Below are 21599 nucleotides of genomic sequence, written 5' to 3'. Positions count from 1 at the left end.
AAGCAACAAATGACATTTAGGTTTAGGAAAAGGCCGTGGTTGACGTTCATTTCACTGACTGATGTCAGGTGACTATCAACGACTGGCCTTACAATATGTTAACGCTTGCTTTTACTTTGGGACACTAAGATAAGCCTCGTGGACTAAAGTCCTGTATCTGTTTGAGCCGCCCGCCCCAAAGCAGAGCAAACAAACACCGTATATATCGTTTTTGGCTAGAAAAGATGGTAAAAGAGTCACACACCGGTACAAACAGTCACAGGGTAAATGAGCATCGCTATCAGAGCCAAGCCAAGCTGAGCAGCTGACTTTGAAGGGAAGAAGCTTTAGGACACAACTGTTGTTGAGTGTCAGATAGTTAATCATAAAAAACACACCGGACTCTCCACAATGAAAAAAAATAGCTTTTTAACATCTACCACATGACATACTTTTGTTTTGGAGCTCCGAAAGTCAAATGGGACTATTTCTGTTTGATTTGTTGGTTTGTGAAGTGATGAGAAACAGACTCCAGAATGGTTTTGGTGGGACCAACTCGGGGTCTGGTTTGGTTGGCGTCCTCCGTTACAGCCACACTTTAGGCTGCTGATCTAAGCACAATGGAACCGTGACTTGAATGCTGTTAGGGAGTTGCATTGAAGCACGCTGAGGGAGTTTGAACCGTGTGGCTTTAGGAAGCACCAGACCTCACATACAGGACATATAGCTGTCAGTTCTCCAAGCAAGAACACAGCGCTAAAAAGACTCTGGCCAGATGTGAGAGGCCGCGTCATGGTAACAAGCTACCTGAGCGTCTGTTTACGGAAGATGCACAGCTACGAGTCACCACTGGAGCTCCAATGACCCCAGCAGCCAATCAGTGGAGCACCTTTCAAAGCTGCATACACGCTCGTCTTAAATGAACACCTGAGATACCGAGCATAAATTCACGCATGCCGTTAATATGTTTGCTTGTTAACATCTGAAAGAAAGATTCATAAATAAATCAAATGCAATTGGAAGACTTTTCTTTCTTTTTTTGTTTTTTCTTCAAAATAGGATTATTTACATCTACTCTGAACCCTTGAACAACATTTAACAAACACAAAAATGTGCTGGACCAGAATCAAGAAGCTACGGTATGATTGTCTCTAGTGCAGGTTGTGCTGTTTCGTAGTTGTTGTTTTGAAGTGAATGGCAGAAGACAGTGCTGTGCAGGATGGGGGGTTTGTGGGCGGGACCAGTGACATGTCTCCCTCGGACACTGAAGGAGGGCAGCGAGAGCAAATGTTTGGTGGGAACACTGTGGACAAAAATGATGCAAACTACTAAAGTGACAGTCCGTAACATTTTCATCTATTTAATTGTCTGTTAAGTTCCTATCTCACAAAGAGTGAGTTAAAACAATGGTGGTTGATCATGTGACCCACTAATGAAAGTGCTTATAATTGCTGCTATTCTGCACCTTTCCATTGACGGACCGGTGCTCGACGAGGGAAGGCGTGTCTGGTTCGTGAAGGAGATGTCTTTGCGGACACAGTCAACAGCAATTGAAATCGCTTCCCGCTAGCCGGCTAATTCAGGCTACTTCCAGCTTCTTTATTATTATAGTGCATAATGGATCCCGTTATATCCTATGTGTTTTAGTAATTCAGCCCCTGTATATAAACAGGAACTGATCATAAAGAATCAGCCTGTTCCCAACCGCAGTGATTGACCTTTCCTCCATGTTTAGTTTACATCAGCTTTTTACGTGTGCTTTCACCGTCGTACCAAAACGGCGATTTTATTGGCCAGAGTAGGTTATTTGCATATATTTGCATGATGCCATCTGATAGGCTGACGGATCCCTTGGTGCCTGAAAAGTCAACTTTTTTTTTTCTCCACGCAATCAGACCTACAATTAATTTCAGCGTAACGTGATGCAAGCCCATGCAAAGTCAATGAGGTCCGTCAACGGAAAGGTGCAGTCTTAACGCGCCCTGAGGGAGATGAGGCTCCCTGCAGTTCCATCTACCGCCAAAGAAGTCGCTAGAAGCAACGCATCTCAAATCTTACAGACTGCCACTTTGTCACTCAACTAAATGTCTACGGCCACTCTGGCAAGCCGCCGAGGCTCCGACGTCCACTAACCTCTAGAAGACACAAGCTGAGACGGCGTTCACATTCGGTTGTTAATCTTTGAGCTACGTACACATTGGAAGATTTCGTTGTGACTGCAGCATGTTATAATGTGTACCTGAGTGTGGTGGGCACGGTGGTGTAGCGGTTCAGTAACCCACAGTGTGTTTAGGGAACTCAAGCATTTTGGCTAAATGAAACACAGACACTGTTCAGTGAACTAACACGTTCAAACTAAAACCTGAGTCATCCTCGCTGAAAACACAAGGAGCTGTGAACTGAACGATGTTTATGTGGGTAAGACATGACTAGTCACACAGACAGAGCCGTTTCTTGCTATAATTAGATGCATAGGGCCCCCACAGCCACTAGGGGTCCCCAAGCTGCAATTTTTATTATTTTCATTTTAATAGATTTACATTTAATTCATGCTGTCCTAATTTTAGTTTTAATTTTGGGCAATGGCCCAATTTATTTATATTTATTTATATTTCATGTTTAAGCAGGTGTCTTAAAAAGGTGTCTCATCTCTCACCTTTTATTCTTATTTTCTGTAGGTTTAACTTGCTTGGGTCAACTTAAGATGTTTAATTTGAATTTGAGAGATGTTTTCACAAATACAACGAAACGGCTCTGCACACAGAGCTGATTTGAGACTGGGATAACAATAGTCCGTTCAATTATCAAGAGAATTTAAAGAAAACACTTGAAATGTCACAAAAAAGAAATTAGCCGCGGTTTGGAGCTGCGGAGGTTGGTGCTGCTGGCGACACTTCCCGGTGGTAAACCATCACACAGTAGAACAGGTAGAGGTCAACACCGGGGTTGTTCTTTCTTGTCAGCTATTGGTCCATGCTGTATGGAGATGTAACGACACAGCTGAGCTGTCATATGACTTCAATGCTCGCGACCTAACACCACCTTTTTTTTTTGACAAAGGCAAAAACAACTTCAAGTGAGTGTAAAAGTTTTTTTGGGGGCCCAATTGAGGACATTTTAGAACTGTCTAAATTGTACAACTTTTTAAACGAAAATGCTTTCAAATACGTTGATGGAAACACGGCTACACATGATCCAGCTGGATTTCAGTGACAGCTCTCCCACACAATAACACTCATACTCAAACCAACGTCTTCCTCATCCTTGCAGAGAAACCAACAATGCAATAATTACTGATAGTAAGACATTTGCTGACTCGTTGTTGGCATCAGAGTCAGTCAGTTCACCAAGCCTTCATTGGCTGGGACTCGTCTCCTCATCTTCCAGCAGGACTTGTTACCGGGAGCACAGTACGACCGGGTTGGACAGCGTTCACATCAGACGTCATTCTTGCAGAAGAGTCTCCCTCCAGTCAAAGGAGTGGTTTGGTCCGTGTGTGAGGGGGAGGATGGGAGGGTCCACTAACCGCCAAACCCCGGTGTCTCCCTGCTCCTCACAGGAACAGAAGCCCAGGTAGGGGATCTAAGGACAAGCACAGAATCACAGTGGGTCAAGGTGGAGTAGCTGGGACCAGAAACAACATTCTCCTTCAATAATAACGTTTTCCTGATGACAGTCTGCCTTCTATTGTCAGTGAATTTGACTGTTTTAGTATTAAACCCCTCTGCCCTCTTTCACATTTCAGTCTGCAGCCACCTTTTATGAACAGCCATGGGCATTTTAAAATCATTATTTTGGACCTCCCCACTTTTAGGGCCCTAGTTTCGTAGACTAGGCATAGTCAGCGCGCAGCGCACCTGCGACACGCCGACGGGGTGTGTCCGCCTTGACTTTGCAAGTTTCGTGCACCGCGCAGGCACACCTCCCGTCTCGCCCACCCGCGCAAGTGGGAAAGAGGGAGGAGAAGAAGGCGTGAGTGGGAGACGAGGAGGAGACGAGGCGTGGACTGGGATTAATACAGCCGATTCAGATCTTCACCAATCAAATGAGCTCCTCTCCTCTCCTTTAATGCGTTAGGGGAGGTTCAGTGCAAGTTCCCTCACTTGACAACCCGATGACAGAAGCAGCGGCGCTGCTCCCACCACGTGCATCACGCGCTGTGCGTGCGTATAGTCATAATAATTATAATGCCGATATTATATCACTATAGAAATTGTAGGCACATTTTAGGCATGCATATCACAGGGCGGAGTCAGGGTGCACAGCTCATCATCTGCGCTCCACAGCTGCACCGGATTCCCCGTCCAACACCAGAACGGCGGGACACCGGGACCTCGCGTGCCGCACCTGTTCCAGCTCGCGGCAAAGTTGCGCATTTCTACACTGCGGAGGCGCGAGACCAGGCACGAGCTGCTGTATTTTTTTTTACGATTTTTTTAGGCATAGACGCATTTTATTAGCAGTGTATAGATATGAAAAACAGGAGAGAGAGAGGGAGATGTTTTGGTCCGAGAGGCTGAGTTTCCGTTACGCGTGCAACCTGCCTTTGATCTGACGTCAGATGTGACGGGACAATCTATATAGATATAAATTCACGTGTTGATTCATTTAGTTGCATTAAATAGTGTTTGCCGTGATTATTTATTGCATTTAACTGTGGAAACCTGCCTGTGAGGTCTCGGTGACGTGTGCGCACTGCACGCCGGTCAGCCAAACTGCCACTCTGCCAGCTGTAATTCGCCTTGAATGAATGGACTTTATTTGCGCCTTGCGCCGAGAGTAGACCAGGTTGGAGCTGGCGGGCTTTCGGCGAAGTCTCAGCAAGGCTTTTTGCCACGAAACTTCAGCTACGCCAAGCTGAATCTGTGACGCCTCCCCCTGCTGCGCCGCCACACCCATCTTGGCGCAGGCGATCCACCAAACTGACCGTGGGCAAGGCTGCGCGGGTCGAAACTTGCATTACGCCGGCTCTGCCGCCCTGCGCCGCCCTGCACTGTGCCATGAAACTAGGGCCCATAGTGTCAAAAGTCTGTTTTGACTGAAGCTGAAGCTGAAGTTTTCAGCCTCAGTTATGAATCAGTTAATTTCAGCATGACAGTCCCTTGTAACGGCCGTTATAGAATAGCGTTGAGTTTGATTGGGTTCTTTCTTTTATTTGACATCTCTGCAGCTCCAAGTGTGTACATCGACATTGGGCATGTGGAGAGGAACCGAGGGAACTGGATGGAAGTCATGATGCAGGGATAGGAGAGTGGGATGTTTCAGATGGACTAGATCAGAAGAAGACATGCGGACCTTCCGGACTACTTGGATGAAGTCCTTGGCGCTCTGTGGGCTGCGGCCCTGCAGCTGGCGTGTGCAGGCCTCTAAGGAAGAAGCGTGGGCTACAATCAGCACGTTGTTTCCTGTGGAGAACCAAAGCATCAGCAGTGGACAAATACACAATGCGTTCACCTTCACAGGCTCAACAACCTCTCCCAGATGCTCCAATGAGTCCGGCTCTGTTCCTCTTACCAGTGTTTTTGCAGTCTGACAGGATATCTTTGGTGACTTGGTAGCTCCGGCTCATGTAGTTCTCGTAGGGCTCGGACACAGTCAGCTTGTTGACCGGGATCAGAGGTCTGTATGCGGGCGAACACCAAGTATAGGAACGTAAAGCCAACACACGTATACCAACTGTGTTGTTTTATAAAACCAGGAGGCCTGAGGAAAGGAAGTTCAACAGCACAAGCTGTCAGTAATCTACAGAGTTGATGACATGGGGTGCAGTCGAATAGTCTTTTTTGCTTAGGAAGGTTCCTAACTGAAGACGTGACCTGGAGGTAAACAAGTGGCCGCCATGATAAGAGCCGTTCGAATTCTCTAAATGCAAAGGAAAGGAGCTCCAATGCTTCCTTTCAGAGCTCCTTTAGCATAGGATGCAACGGACCTTCCTATGCGATAGGAAAGGAGATTACACCGACCCACAATTCTTAGCGAGAGCAACATTTAAAGTGCCGCACACCTTGGCCGTTCATGAAAACAAACAATATACCTATTTGCATATTTAACAATTACTTTCAAGCAGACATATAGTAATTGGAATAGTGATGATAAATGTGTGGACAGTGATAATTGAATGGTATTTTTTTTTATTATTATTTCAATCATGTTACAAATGTTTGACATAAACGAAACTAAAACCACAAATGAAACGTAAATAAAGCAACAGAAAGGAGGAGCTGCTGGACCTGAAGCCGGTCAGTGAACCAGCTGTTGATAAAACCAACATGTGGAGAAGTGGACGATGCGCTTTTTGTAGTCCATTATTGTAGTTTATCCAGCGCAGACGCACGTCAATCGCCGGTGCCAATCATCAGCTGTCAATCATCAGCCGCCGCGTTTTAATGACGTAGCTTAGTGAAAGTCTGGTCGGATTCTCTGAGCACCGCGGTCGACTTTTCCTAAGTCCTTTTGAGTTCTCCTATCGCCTTTCCTTAACCCTGTGACGTTTTCCCCAGAGGTCAAGGAATAGGAGATAGGAATAGGAGTTAGGACCTTATTTTTTGACTATTCGACTGCACCCACTGTCCAGTATCAGTGCTGTGAGGCTCAGTGCAAAGAGCCAGCGTTGCTTCTTGAACAAGAATGTGACCTTTCCGACAAATGCTACACTAACCAAGAACTAGGGCTCTATGGACAATGAAAATGGAATCAATTGTAAAACGCAGAATTTCGTTGAATTTGTCAAAAACTGGATACAATTTATAAAAAATAGCTATTTTCTCTTACATTATAAGTGTTTGTCACCGCACCTAAGCCGAAAGAAAAAGAAAAAAACACGTTGTCGAGAGTCTCTACTGTGTTTTAGTGTAATTAATGGCACACTGCTTCATCCAGCGTCTCTGCTCTCTGTCTGTTTCACATGGGGGGTATAATGTGACTCCTCCATAAATGATTGTACATACACTTACATATTTATGCACATGTTCATGATCTCTGAATGACAAGGACTTAGAATTAGAACTACTAGAATGTTTCTTCAGTACATTTTTTAATTTTGTTTCATCAACCACATGACTCGACACCATTTGATGGGAAAAATGCTATAAATTGTAAAACACAGAATTTAGAAACATGAAAATGAAAAACAGGGATTTTGGAAAACATTAAACGGAGTCTGGAAATATGAAAACGGATTCCAAAGCGCCCTGGCAAGAACTTAGGTCTCGCTGGTTTACATAACTCACCAGTTTTGGGGACGCTTGAGGCAAAAATGCAAGATGATACAATCAATTGTGTTTCTTGATACACAAACATCTCAGGATCATTGTGTTTCCATAGACGGTTTACAGCTGCAAATACATTTACATGTCACATATAAGTGAAATGTTAAATGCAGTCACCTGTATGTCGTGTCCACACTAAAGTGGGCTGAAGCCAGGTCAGCAGGTGGGATCCATGCAGGCAGGGAGTTCCCAGAAACCCACTTGGTCCATTCAAAAAGCCCTGGCTCCACTCGCACCTTCAGCTTCCCATCCTGCTGCAGACCTGCTCACACAAACACAACTCGTAAGAGCTCATCTTCAAAGTGAAACACAAAGGCAGGGATGTGTTCTGGAGGAGACTCCCGTTACCTTTCAGGATGTTCTGTGCGGTCTGAACACATCGCAGAGAGGGAGAGCAGTAGACGAAGTCGATGGCCGTGTTGCTCTCCAACAGGGCCTCGCCTGAAACAAACAGGGACAGACACGCTCTTTGGTCCTCTGACAGCTCGAGGAGCACATGGAGATCTATGTTGGTAACATACCCACGAGCCGAGCCTGCGTGGATCCGAACACAGTGATGGGAGCGTCCATGTCATAGTCTCTCTGTCCGCCCCACAGCGGCAAACTGGGTGGCATGTTGAGATTGGAGCGCACGTATTGACCTGCACAACCACAAAAACACACTTTGGGTGTTGTTTCTGTGAAGCGTGGCGAGAGCAGGGAATGCTTTGGAGTCTCACCTTTACTGTCTGAGCACAAGGAGAGCCAGTGTTTGCCAAAGACCACATCCATCCTCTCACCGTGCCGACAGACAAAGAGCGTCCGCTTGGGCTGCCGAGAGTGACTCCCAGTGATCCGCAGGACCTGCTGGATACAAAGCAGTCTGTAAATGGCTTCTTCACCATTTATTTAACAGTGGCAGTGTAGGGGAGGATGCTCTGCAAACATATTCAATTCTAATTCAAATACATTTTTAAAGATAACTATGTGAATAAAACCCCCCAAAAACCAGAGTCAAGAAAGCAAAGGTACCTGCATTGGATGACAGATGAGACTGAGGGTGGGCGTGTCTCCTGGACTGGTGTGATCTGGCCGTCGGCTGTCCAGCAGCCCATCAAACATCCCTCGCTCCTTGCTGGTCCTGTCACTGGGCCCACAGCCGAAGAACGAGTGGGAGCTGTGGTGGACGGGCAGAACGGACGTTAGTCTGCAGCAAAACCTTTTCATATCTGCAACTGATCAAATTAAATCATAGAAATATATAATATAATGATAAATAAGATAATATTTTATATAGGCCTGTCAAAATAAATGCATTAACGCGGGATGATTAATTATATGTAATTAACGCGTATTAACGCTGTCGGCTCTCTGGACGGGACGTTCAAATATAAAAAAACACATTTTTTAGAGAGAGAGAGTAAATCCTCTAATACTGGCCTGTATTCTATTACCGGCCGGTCTCTAACATTGGCTGGTCTCGCTGTCGGCAGAGGTAAATAACGGTCGGTCTCTAATGGAGGCAGGGCAAGTGTCCACGGGCAGCGTTATTTCCACGCTTCCCATTCATTGTCAGCCGTGTAATGCCTTCGCGTAGCGGAGATTTTGGCTGAAGCTATATTAGAGGATTTACGGTATGTAAGAAGCCCTGCAATGCATTCGCCTGACGGCGAGTGTCGAGAGACGGCGCGCCGCCGCCTCCCGCAAGCTCTGGAAAATCTTTTAAACTGACCATTGTCGGTCTGAAATAAAGACAGATTCAGCAACTACGTAGCTTATTTCTCACATAAAATGTTTTCAGAAACACATTTCGGTGAACTATTGTCGTAAAATAAAAGAAAGTTTCCAAACGAGCCGCCATGTTGGTCGGTTTGAAATCCGGGAGCAGACAGGACATCTGTGAAAGCGATCGTCTAATCAGGTGCAGCCATGAAGTGTGCGTGTGATTGTATGAAGGAGAGCGCCTGTCAATCATCCTCCTAGTGGCAGCCCACCAAGCGTGCAATACTGGCAAGCGGTAAACGTTGTTTACCGTAATATGGCAGCTGCGGAGCACCAAGTATTTTATAGTTTCAAATAGACACAAAATCTGTTTTTTATTCATTCTACTGGTAGTCCGTTTTGCTCAAATAGAAATAGGGGCCTGTCTCTAATTCTGGCCTCCTTCAAATAAAGGCCTAGGCCACGATGCGCTTGAGTAAATAAAGACCCGGGCCTATATTAGAGGATTTACGGTATATCAGTATATATATTAGTATTTTGCAGATACATCTATCGGTATTACTGTATATGTTGTCTCCAAACGATGAATGACATTCAAAAGGTTCATCCTCCTGATCTGCCGGCTCCATTTGTACTTTTCTTATGTACAAGAGGACATTTTGTTTGGATGGTTACATAACTAGGACTGGTTTCTGTACTTGTTCTGCTAGATCTTAGTGCTGCATTTGACACAATTAACTATGAGATTCTAAGATGTAGACTGGAAAAATTAATTGGCATCAAAGGAACCGCATTAAGCTGGTTTAAGTCCTATTTATCCAATCGATCTCAGTTTGTGCATGTCAATGAAAAATCCTCCAGGCCCTGAAGTTAAATACGGTGTTCCTCAAGGTTCTGTGCTCGGACCAATTCTTTTCAACTTGTATATGCTTCCTTTAGGCAACATTATTAGAGGACACTCTATAAACTTCCATTGTCATGCTGATGATACTCAGTTATATCTATCGATCAAGCCTGAAGAAACCAATCAGCTATTTAAACTCCAGGCATGTGTGGATGACATAAAATCCTGGATGACCTGCAATTTCCTGATGTTAAACTCCGATAAAACGGAAGTTATTGTACTTGGGCCTAAACTCCTCCGAAGCTCGCTGTCTAAAGATATAGCGACTATTGATGGGATTGCCATCGCCTCAAATGCTACTGTAAGAAACCTTGGAGTTATCTTTGATCAGGACCTGTCCTTTGACTCGCATATTAAACAAACTACGAGGACAGCCTACTTTCACCTGCGTAACATTACTAAAATTAGGCCAATGCTGTCTCAAAAAGATGCAGGAAAACTCGTCCATGCATTTGTTACCTCAAGGCTGGACTATTGTAATTCCTTATTATCAGGCTGTTCTAATACATCTCTTAAATCTCTTCAGCTGGTCCAGAATGCTGCAGCTCGTGTTCTGACTAAAACCAGAAGAAGGGATCACATTTCTCCTGTATTAGCTTCTCTGCACTGGCTCCCAGTAAAATCCAGAATATAATTTAAAATCCTTCTCCTCACTTACAAGGCTCTTAATGGACAGGCACCATCATATCTTAAAGAGCTCATTAAACCCTACTGTCCTCCTAGAGCACTACGCTCTCAGAATAAAGGGTTACTTGTAGTTCCTAAAGTCTCCAAAATTAGAACAGGGGCCAGAGCTTTCAGCCATCAAGCTCCTCTTCTGTGGAACCGTCTTCCGGTTCTGGTTCGTGAGGCAGACACTGTTCTCACATTTAAGAGTAGGCTTAAAACCTTTCTCTTTGACACCACTTATAGCTAGGGCTGGCTCAGGTTTGCCCTGAGCCAGCTCTTGGTTAAGCTGCTATAGGCCTAGACTGCTGGGGGATTATAGTGTCACACTGAGCCTCTCTCTCTCGCACGCTCTCTCTCTGTGTATGTCTCTCATATGTCTCTCATAGCCAGACTCCCGGGATCACTCCCGGGAGTCTGGCTATGCTTTCTGGTCCAGCAGAGTCCACTGAGGTCCTGACTGATGCAGACTGCTAACTGGCCTGATGCTGGAAACACCACATTGTAGCTCCACCTGCCCGCTGTGTGACCGCTCAACTACTCCTGCTTTTTGGTCTACGGCGACGTGGTTGGGATGGATCCATCTCGGCGTGGCTGTGCCTGCTGCCATGGACTACTACTGTTGATACTATTGCTTCTGTTAATACCACCACTACTGTTAATGCTGCTACTACCATACTACCAACACCAAATGCAGTTGGAACCCAAGGGCCTGGGCTGCACGAGATATCTGCCTAAAAGCCTATTAAGGCAGTTGTTTCTCGCCATTGTCGCTGTAACGCTGACCCCTGGGTGTTGTTGGGACTTGGAAATTGTGTTGACTCTTGAAATTTTGAGAGTATTCTAGTCCTGCTCAATGTGTTAAGTGACCTGAGATGACTTCTGTTGTGATTTGACACTATAAATAAAATTGAATTGAATTGAATTGAACTAATGGTCTAAGGGTCGCCATCATTATTAGGATACTCTATGGGACCAAGACTGACTATACTGACTTGGTAATCTGGCCTGACATCCCTATCTTCCATCCATCCATCGTCTACCACTTATCCTGTATTCAGGGTAACCAGTCTATCACAGGGAGACATGTAGAGACAGACAGGTAACCAGTCTATCACAGGGCTGACATGAAGAGACAGACAGGTAACCAGTCTATAACAGGGAGACATGTAGAGACAGACAGGTAACCAGTCTATCACAGGGAGACATTAAGAGACAGACAGGTAACCAGTCCATCACAGGGCTGCCTGACATGTAGAGACAGACAGGTAACCAGTCTATCACAGGGCTGCCTGACATGTAGAGACAGACAGGTAACAGTCTATCACAGGGAGACATGTAGAGACAGACAGGTAACCAGTCTATCACAGGGAGACATGTAGAGACAGACAGGTAACCAGTCTATCACAGGGCTGACATGTAGAGACAGACAGGTAACCAGTCTATCACAGGGCTGACATGTAGAGACAGACAGGTAACCAGTCCATCACAGGGCTGCCTGACATGTAGAGACAGACAGGTAACCAGTCTATCACAGGGCTGCCTGACATGTAGAGACAGACAGGTAACAGTCTATCACAGGGAGACATGTAGAGACAGACAGGTGACCAGTCTATCACAGGGCTGACATGTAGAGACAGACAGGTAACCAGTCTATCACAGGGAGACATGTAGAGACAGACAGGTAACCAGTCTATCACAGGGCTGACATGTAGAGACAGACAGGTAACCAGTCTATCACAGGGAGACATGTAGAGACAGACAGGTAACCAGTCTATCACAGGGCTGACATGTAGAGACAGACAGGTAACCAGTCTATCACAGGGAGACATGTAGAGACAGACAGGTAACCAGTCTATCACAGGGCTGACATGTAGAGACAGACAGGTAACCAGTCTATCACAGGGAGACATGTAGAGACAGACAGGTAACCAGTCTATCACAGGGCTGACATGTAGAGACAGACAGGTAACCAGTCTATCACAGGGAGACATGTAGAGACAGACAGGTAACCAGTCTATCACAGGGAGACATGTAGAGACAGAGCCTCTATTTTTCATCAAAATGTGAATGTTTTTGGGTGATTTAGATCTCGTCTTGTGCCGGTGTGTCATGCTCACCCATGGAAGACCCAGGTGTCCGACTCATCAGCCAGGCTGACGTAGTTCTCAGGCAGCAGGCCGGACAGCCCAGAGGCCAGCGAGGTCCCGTACACCCAGCCTTCACTCGTACTGCCCTGATCCACCGGAGACATGAAGACAAAATCCCCAGGAACCAGCTCCAGCTCGTCCTCGTTCTGAGGCATGTAGGGGTACATCGCCCGCAGGGTCTGTACAGCAGCACAACAAGTCGTCAGGCTTTCATACCGCTCATAGACAGCACGAGACATTCATTGTGAGCATGAATATAAGCCACCTCGTGGTTTGCAAAACGAATGTCCCGGGAGAACAGGACTGCCAGCCAATCACAGCCTAGTTTCACTTCAATGCCCTTGGCCAGCTTCTCCAGCGCCGGGAGGTGATTGGTGGGGAAGTTGTAGGCCAGAGTTAAATGGAGCTGCTTCTTATGAGGCTCAACGTGGACATCTGGAGAGGGAAGAAAAGACAGGACTCTGTTTTACATTACACCCACAAAGCACCACCACAAATCTGTCCGTGTCAGAGTCAGAAACAGGAGTTTCAAACGGCACAAAGCATTAAAGTAAAACAACAACGTCAGAACGGATGACATGCTCCGATTCAAATAATGTCTTTAGCAGAAACATGTGTTGGGACCTCACCAGTAGGACTACACAATGCGGCCTACAAAAGCCTACACATGCGGTCAGAACAAAGGGACAAATGGGATTAAAAACTACACCGCCATTTTAGTTTCACTTCTCACCTAGGTGCGAAGTGCAACGTCACACAACTGGTGCCCTATTGGCTGACAACCGCAACGCCTGACAACGCCTTAAGAACACTCTCTTACTCTTCCTGTTTCCAACTCTCTTCCATCGCAACACCACGTTGCAACAGGGGGCGACCCCCGCAGCACACCGCTGCAAACAAGAGGAACCAAGCCGGTTCCTGCCTTCCAGCTACCAGCTCCTGTCTGAAGTAAGCTGACTAAATCGCCAAGCCGCGATTATATTGTCGCCCGCGGAAGAAAGAAACACGAACTGTTTTCTTTATTTGAGTTTGATCAACGAGAGGAAACACGCTCCACTCTCGTCTGGACTAAGCCGACTCATCACGTCCCCCGCTGACGCCGGGGCCCACGAACGCCGCGTTAAGGAACGCCGTCATCGCCAGGACGGACTCGCAACCTACGCAACAACACCAGTAAGAGGCTATCAGTCTGGGCAGAGACATAAGTGATAGTGTAGGATATGCTTGTAATTCTTGTTAACGTGTTTTAAGTTTTGATCACGGACCGCCGAGTCCGTTGCTTTCCGTGTTGTATTTGAATGCTGATTGTGTACCCACGCCGCTGGGTTGATTTCTGTAACGGTGTTTTTTACTAAACCTCAGCCATATTCGCGAGCCCAGTAAGCGTCTACTATCAGTTAAGAGACCGGTCCCGCTGAATGAACGCCAGTTCATTCACGAGCCCCGTGTGATAGTAACACGACTCCTGAGCAGTGTTGGGCAAGTTACTCTAAAAAAGTAACTAGTTAAAGTACTAGTTACTTCTGCCAGAAAGTAACTAAAGTAGTTACTGAGTTACATATTCTAAAAGTAAGTAGTTACTTTGGAAAGTAACTATTGCGTTACTTTCAAATAATTTATATTTAATAATCATTTAATACTGATGTGTCAAATAATTTGGACCCCATCTCCATCCCTCTTTGACGGAGCTTAAAATACATGTGCGTGTTCAATTATTTATGATAAATCTGAGTATTATAATGAAATGGATACTCAATACATTACAAACAGAAATCCACAGTGCACAAATGTAAACCATTTTAGTGGAGATCTTATAATTACTATGCTTATGGAGTGGCTTGATAAAAATCACACAATATCTTTTGGAAAATCATGTAGCAAAACATTATCAACCAATTCTAATACAATAGTAATAATAACAATAATAATAATACATTTTATTGATCAGATTATTGAGAGCTTTGTAGATGATGTGGAGGATCTTGAAGTGGATATGCTGTTTATTGGGAGCCAGTGAAGGTGTTGCAGGATGGGTGTAACGCATTTCTTTGAGTAACTTACACTTTGACTTCTAAAGAAGTCTCTTATGTCCACTTCTCTTTTTTTAGACATCCTGGCTGCGTCTAATTACCAAACACACATACGCACGCACATACGCACACGGACACCAATTCAAACGTAAATGCAAAAGAGAACAGCAGAGCCAACGCGTCTCTGTTTACTATTGTTGGGACCTCACTAGAAGGACTACACAATGCGGCCTACAGAAGCCTACACATGCGGCCAGGACAATAGGACAAAGGGGATTAAAAACTACACCGCCATTTTAGTTTCACATCTCACCCAGGTGAGAGATGCGACGCCACACAACTGATGCCTATTGGCTGACAATCTTCAGGGAACCCCGGGGGGTCCCCTGGAGCGGCCTGAGCTTTATAAACCGAAGCCGCCTAGAGAACGCTCTCTTACTCACTCTTACTCTGACTCCTACTCTGGCGTCTCTTCCTACAACCGGCGCAACACCACGTTGCAACGGGAGGCGACCCCCTCCTGCAGCGCACCGCTGCAACAAGAGGAACCAAGCCGGTTCCTGCCTTCCAGCTACCAGACGCTGTCTGAAGTAAGCTGACTAAATCGCCAAGCCGCGATTATATCGCCGCTCGTGGAAGGAGGAAACACCAACTGTTTTCTTTATTTGAGTTTGATCAACGAGAGGAAACCCGCTCCGCTCTCGTCTGGACGAAGCCGACTCATCACGTCCCCCGCTGACGCCGGGGACTCACGAACCACCGCCGTTACGGAACGCCGTCATCGTCTTACGCAACGATACCAGTAAGAGGCTATCAGTCTGGGCAGAGACACAAGTGATAGTGTAGGATATGCTTGTAATTCTTGTTAATGTGTTTTAAGTTCTGATCGCGGACCGCCGAGTCCGTTGGTTCATGTGCTGCTGTATTTGAATACTGATCGTGTACCCACGCAGCTGGGTTGATTTCTGTAACAGTGTTTTCGACTAACCTCCGCCATATTCGCGAGCTCAGAAAGCCTCTACTATCAGTTAAAAGACCGGTCTCGCGGAATAAACGCCAGTTCATTCACGCGAGCCCGTGTGATAGCGGCACGCTTTCTGTCCCTCCGAATATCGCTCGCGCATCCTCTCTCTCTTTGTTTGTGTCCCGCTAACACACACACACATACACGCCGCACACACGTGTCCTAAGCCAGCTGTTCCCGGCGGACGCTAGGGACATAGCTACATCTGGTGGCTACATACGGCTATCTCTCTCTCTCTCTCTCTCGCTACTCCATCAGACCTCAGTGGCTCCGCCCCTGAACGCTGCGAGGAATAGCTCCACCTCTCTCTCTCTCTCGCTACCCCATCGAACCTCAGTGGCTCCGCCCCCGAACGCTGCGAGGAATAGCTCCATCTGGTGGCCGCCCATAGCCATCTCTCCCTCTCTCTCTCTCTCTCGACACGCACGCACACACACACACGCACACGCACGCACACACACACATACGCACACACACACTCCACGTGTGTATCTCCCTTTGTTTAAGCTTAGCTTTGTGTGTTAGGTAGTTAGGTAATAAGGCTTTGTTAATTGCAGTGTTATTGATTGTGATCATTATTACTGATTTTAATAAATCGTATTATATTATAACTAGCGGTCTCTTGTGCTTGTTGTGTATATGTCACTGGATAACAGCAGGTTGTGAAGGCTAGTGCTTGAATTTCACGCCTTTTTAATTGTTCGATTGGTTTTGTACTTCTATGCCAATGATCACGATGATTGGCATGTGAGTATAAAACCTTCATATTGAGACTGAATACAGTTTTAGGTTATATTTTCCCTGATCCCAGGGTGGTGCCCCGTTTATTCATGATTATATCATGATAATATATAAAATATAATTATTAATACCGATAATCATATTGATATTGATAGTTAACTGTTGATAACCAAATCTGCTCCTGCTACAACCCCAACACTATAGCGTAACATTTTTTTCTGCCTTCAATGAGGTAACGCGACACATGTTTTTGCAGTAACGATAACGGCGTTATAATAATGAGATAAGTAATCAATTAGATGACTCGTTACTGAAAAAAGTAACGGCGTTACTAACGCGAGAGAGAGAGATATGGCCGGGCGCGGCCACCAGCGTTAGTAACGCCGTTTCTTTTTTCAGAATGATTTTCACATGATTTTAACCAATCCACTCTATAAGAATAATAATTATAAGATCTCCACTAAAATGGTTTAGATTTGTGCACTGTGGATTTCTGTTTGTAATGTATTGAGTATCCATTTCATTATAATACTCAGATTTATCATAAATAATTGAACACGCACATGTATTTTAAGTTCCATCAAAGAGGGATGGAGATGGGGTCCAAATTATTTGACACATCAGTATCTAAAAATTATTTGAAAGTAACACAATAGTTACTTTCCAAAGTAACTAGTTACTTTTAGAATATGTAACTCAGTAACTACTTTAGTTACTTTCTGGGAGAAGTAACTAGTACTTTAACTAGTTACTTTTTTAGAGTAACTTGCCCAACACTGCTCTCTACACACACGCGCACACGCACGCACACACACACACACACTCCACGTGTGTCTCTTCCGTTGTTTCGCTTAGCTTTGTGTGTTAGGTAGTTAGGTAATAAGGCTTTGTTAATTGCAGTGTTATTGATTGTGATCATTATTACTGATTTTAATAAATCTTATTATATTATAACTAGCGGTCTCTTGTGCTTGTTGTGTATATGTCACTGGATAACAGCAGGTTGTGAAGGCTAGTGCTCGAACTTCACGCCTTTTTAATTGTTCGATTGGTTTTGTACTTCTATGCCAATGATCACGATGATTGGCATGTGAGTATAAAACCTTTATATTGAGACTGAATACAGTTTTAGGTTATCTTTTCCCTGATCACAGGGTGGTGCCCCCTTTATTCATGATTATATCATGATAATATATTAAATATAATTATTAATATCGATAATCATATTGACATTAATAATTAACTGTTGATAACCAAATCTGCTCCTGCTACTACCCCAACACATGCCTCTGATCCAATGTTAGCGCTAACACCACGGCTCTAATCTGATGGCAGCCTCATATTCACCTGTGTTAAAAACAGCGAGTGCTTTAATAAATCAACATGGCCGCCGTCCTGACCAACATTTACTGCAGGAAAACACAGCTGGTCCACACACAGTACACGGTGACTGCATTGTGATGGAATGATGCTTTATAGAAGAATAAAGAAAGACATGCAGCTGAGAGCCTGATGTCCCAAACCCCGGGTATTGTGAGTGTTCGGTGTATGACCCTCGACCCTAATGCATGTGCTTCATACCTGCCTTCCTGGCGGCCTCTGTGGCGAAGTCAGCAGCAAACTGCTTGAGGACGTCGGCCACCTGCTCCTCCACGAACAGACCAATGAAGTTGGACGATGTGTAGAGCTCCAGAGGCAGCGGGCTGGGGAATCGACCCCGCCACTGCTGGACGGAGGCCTGGAGGGCCTCGCAGAGGGCTTCGACTTTGTGGTCTGCACACTGTGTGGAAGGCAGAGGTGAATATGTGACATTTATTCAGACGTGACAGGGCATTTCATGAAACGACCTCCTCCTCTCCTCTGACTCCGGCCACTTCACCATCCTCATCATGCTTGACCTCACTGCAGCCTTCGACACCATCAACCACTCCATTCTCCTCTCCCGTCTGGAAAACTACTACAACATCACTGGCACTGCACTCTCCTGGCTCCGCTCCTACCTCACCAACAGACAGCAATTCATCAGCATTAATAACTGCACTTCCTCCATTGCTCCTCTGTCCCAAGGCGTCCCCCAAGGTTCGGTGCTTGGTCCTCTTCTCTTCATCCTCTACATCCTCCCCCTCAGCAACATTATTCGCAAACATGGTCTCCACTTCCACTGCTACGCTGACGACGTCCAGATCTACATCTCCACCAAATCCATCACCACAGCCACCTGCTCCACTCTGACCACCTGCCTCACTGAATTAAGAACCTGGATGCAAAACAACTTCCTTCAACTCAACTGTGACAAAACAGACATGATAATCATTGGCCCAAATCCCTCATCAAAAACATCCACAACTTCACTCTCTCCGTCGACAACTCCACTCTGTCCCCGTCCCTACACCTGCGCAACCTTGGAGTCATTTTCGACAGCAACCTCACATTTCAACAACACATCAATCACACCACCAGGACTGCCTTTTTTCACCTCAAGAACATTGCCCGTCTCCGCCCATCACTCACCTTCTCTGCTGCCGAAACTTTGATTCATGCATTCATCACATCCAGAATAGACTACTGCAATAGCATCCTCTACGGTTCACCTGCCAAAATCCTCCACAAACTGCAATACATCCAAAACTCTGCTGCCCGCCTCCTCACCCACACCCGCTCCCGTGACCACATCACCCCTGTTCTGCAAAATCTCCACTGGCTCCCTGTTCCCCAACGCATTGAATACAAAGTACTCCTCCTCACCCACAAAGCCCTCCACAACCAGGCCCCTTCCTACCTCACCGACCTGCTCCACCACCACTCTCCCCCCGTAACCTTCGCTCCTCCGACACAAACCTCCTCTCCCCACCTGTCAGGACCAAGCACCGTACCTGGGGCGACAGAGCCTTCTCAATTGCTGCTCCCTCCCTCTGGAACTCACTACCCCCACTCATCCGAGCCTGCTCCGACCAGACCACCTTCAAATCACTCATCAAAACCCACCTCTTCAGAATTGCCTTCAACCCCCCTTAATCCACTACTTCATCTGTATTGCACCATAAACTTGTTTTTAAATGTGCCTGCTTTTAAACCGTTGTATAACTTTATATTACTTGTTTTTAACCGTTTTATAACTTCACAGTACATCTTTTTAACTTATCTATTAAGAATAGCCTGCTTGTTTTAATGCACTCACTTGTAGTCTCCCTGTGTTTAATAGTTCTTGTTTTAAATGTATTGATTTTTAACCGTATATGTAAAGTGTCTTTGAGATCCTTTGAAAAGCGCTATACAAAATAAATGTATTATTATTATTATTATTATTATTATTATTAAGTGTTAAATCATCTCCGTCGCTGTGGTCTGCAGCTGTGTTCAAAGTGATACAAAACATCTTGTGAGATTGCTGTTGTGACGGTACATAAAAGTGACTCGGGTACTTATTCAGATGCCGTCTCGTTAATGTTCGGTGTTAACGGTCCTTTTCACCATTCAACTTCATAAAAGCATACAGCTCCAACTCACCATGAAGAACTGGCAGAGGGTGATGTGGGGGAAAATGTTGTGGGCTTTGTTTTTGCCACAAGCGACCCGGCTCTGTTGCCAGAAGTGGGAGAGCTGGTTCTGTAGCGGTCCACTGGGTCGCAGGTACAGGACAAACTCTCTGGGCAGAGGGTCGTCCAAGAACGGGTCATCCACGTGGGAGAACAGCCTGGATAAAAGTCAAAGCCAACTTTATTGGCAATCAGACCATGCAACAAGTATTTACACAGCGGATCAACATTGCGTTTCCCCATACTTGAAATGTGCAAGTAATATTTAAACACATAAAATAATAGTGCACACAGACATCAACAAATAAAGACAACATAGACAGACAGACAGGGGAACGGAATCAAGTCTTCACATTGTGCCTTTCATTTTATAGGTGTTTATAGGTTTCCAAGAAATAGCCTGTGGCACAAATATAACCTTAACAGAAGAAGTGGGTGAGTACACCAATGCAAATGATTTCAGCTGTACACTTCGGAGCCCCGCAGCTCCTTTTTCTGAATGAAATATTAGTTTCCATGAGGAAAGATTCTTGCCGGTAACAGTGATGAGACCAGCAGCAAGACCAGCAGATACTTCCAATGAACTAATTGGCTTTTCAGTAGTTGCTCTACGAATCTGGTGGACTTCTTGTGTGTAATCGGCGAGTGGTTAACAACACTGGTTCTCTTATTAGGTGAGCACATGTTTATTGAATCCAGGAATTGCATGTATTCATTATGTAACGTGTTGCCTTTTGAGAGTGCAGGAGGAAATGAATAATCACATTCCAGCTGTTTACAACCCTTCTGCAGCAGGGGGCAGTACCACACACGTTTACCCCTGACTTGGGCCCATTTCTTGTTTTACCTACCAGTCACATGCTGCTTGCACACTCCGACCTCCAGTTGATACCACAGCTTTCAGTCTGCAAGAGAAGAGAGAAAAGGAACGTAGGTGAGTACTCAATCACACGGAGGGTGTTCACCTTCATAGAGTTACGCAGCAGAAGAACTCACTGATCTTCTCCGTACAGTTTGAATCCTCAGGATTTTTCAAGCAGCGGGTGTCAAATAAAAGGAGAGCTGTTCGGGATCCACATGGAAACTGTAAATCAGGGGTCTTTTTGTGGAGTTCAGTGGAAACGCTATGTGCCTGGTATAAGGAAAAAGTCCGGCTCCTAAAGGAATACAATTGTAATGTGAATGCATTTGATTTCCCATCATGCGTAAATGTGCCGTGGCTTTAGGCATGATGACGTTAGCCTGTTGGTCTGTGCGTCTACTGAACTACATCACATGTTTACAGTGAGGCAGCTCCAGCAGAATCTCAATCTATTTATGGACACGACATTTCCGGCATTTCCTCTGTGCAATGTTACATTGTTTTATCCCACTAGTCATACTCTAAATCATTTGGTTTTGTTTTCCAATAAAACACTTTCATTTCAGCAGCATATTTCTCTAAACATCAGGTCAGAGTGTGTCACTTATTGTATGTCACACCAAGAACTGATAAAGTCAAAATGTGAGCAACAAATTACTGGCCAACAAAGTTTCAGGGCAGAACAACAGTCAGAGGAAGCCAGTTCCTCGTACACTCCCTAAATGCAGCGTGGAAGAT

At 45.4% G+C, this 21599-nt stretch overlaps 1 protein-coding gene across 2 annotated transcripts in view; it reads right to left on the bottom strand.

Moving 5' to 3' along the window:
- Positions 1–2730: 2730 nt before the first annotated feature.
- ubash3bb (ubiquitin associated and SH3 domain containing Bb) overlaps positions 2731–21599 on the bottom strand; it is a 73184-nt gene continuing 54315 nt past the window's right edge. Inside the window, exons 2-14 of one of the 2 annotated variants that reach the window (XM_084019952.1) lie at positions 20851–20904; positions 19971–20157; positions 18045–18243; positions 12934–13103; positions 12639–12847; positions 8259–8403; positions 7967–8093; positions 7769–7888; positions 7596–7688; positions 7365–7509; positions 5494–5600; positions 5275–5384; positions 2731–3561 (exon numbers count right to left, since the gene is read on the bottom strand). In XM_084019952.1, the coding sequence (XP_083876078.1) occupies positions 3424–3561; positions 5275–5384; positions 5494–5600; positions 7365–7509; positions 7596–7688; positions 7769–7888; positions 7967–8093; positions 8259–8403; positions 12639–12847; positions 12934–13103; positions 18045–18243; positions 19971–20157; positions 20851–20904 (1804 nt within the window). In that variant the 3' untranslated portion in view covers positions 2731–3423. The remainder of the gene's footprint in view (positions 3562–5274; positions 5385–5493; positions 5601–7364; positions 7510–7595; positions 7689–7768; positions 7889–7966; positions 8094–8258; positions 8404–12638; positions 12848–12933; positions 13104–18044; positions 18244–19970; positions 20158–20850; positions 20905–21599) is intronic. The other variant, XM_084019953.1, reaches the window with a different exon arrangement.

Source organism: Eutrigla gurnardus (assembly GCF_963514095.1).
Source record: "Eutrigla gurnardus genome assembly, chromosome: 10".
Taxonomy (NCBI): domain Eukaryota; kingdom Metazoa; phylum Chordata; class Actinopteri; order Perciformes; family Triglidae; genus Eutrigla; species Eutrigla gurnardus.
The sequence above is the reverse complement of the archived record's forward strand: the minus strand, read 5'-3'. Positions and strand labels throughout refer to the sequence as shown.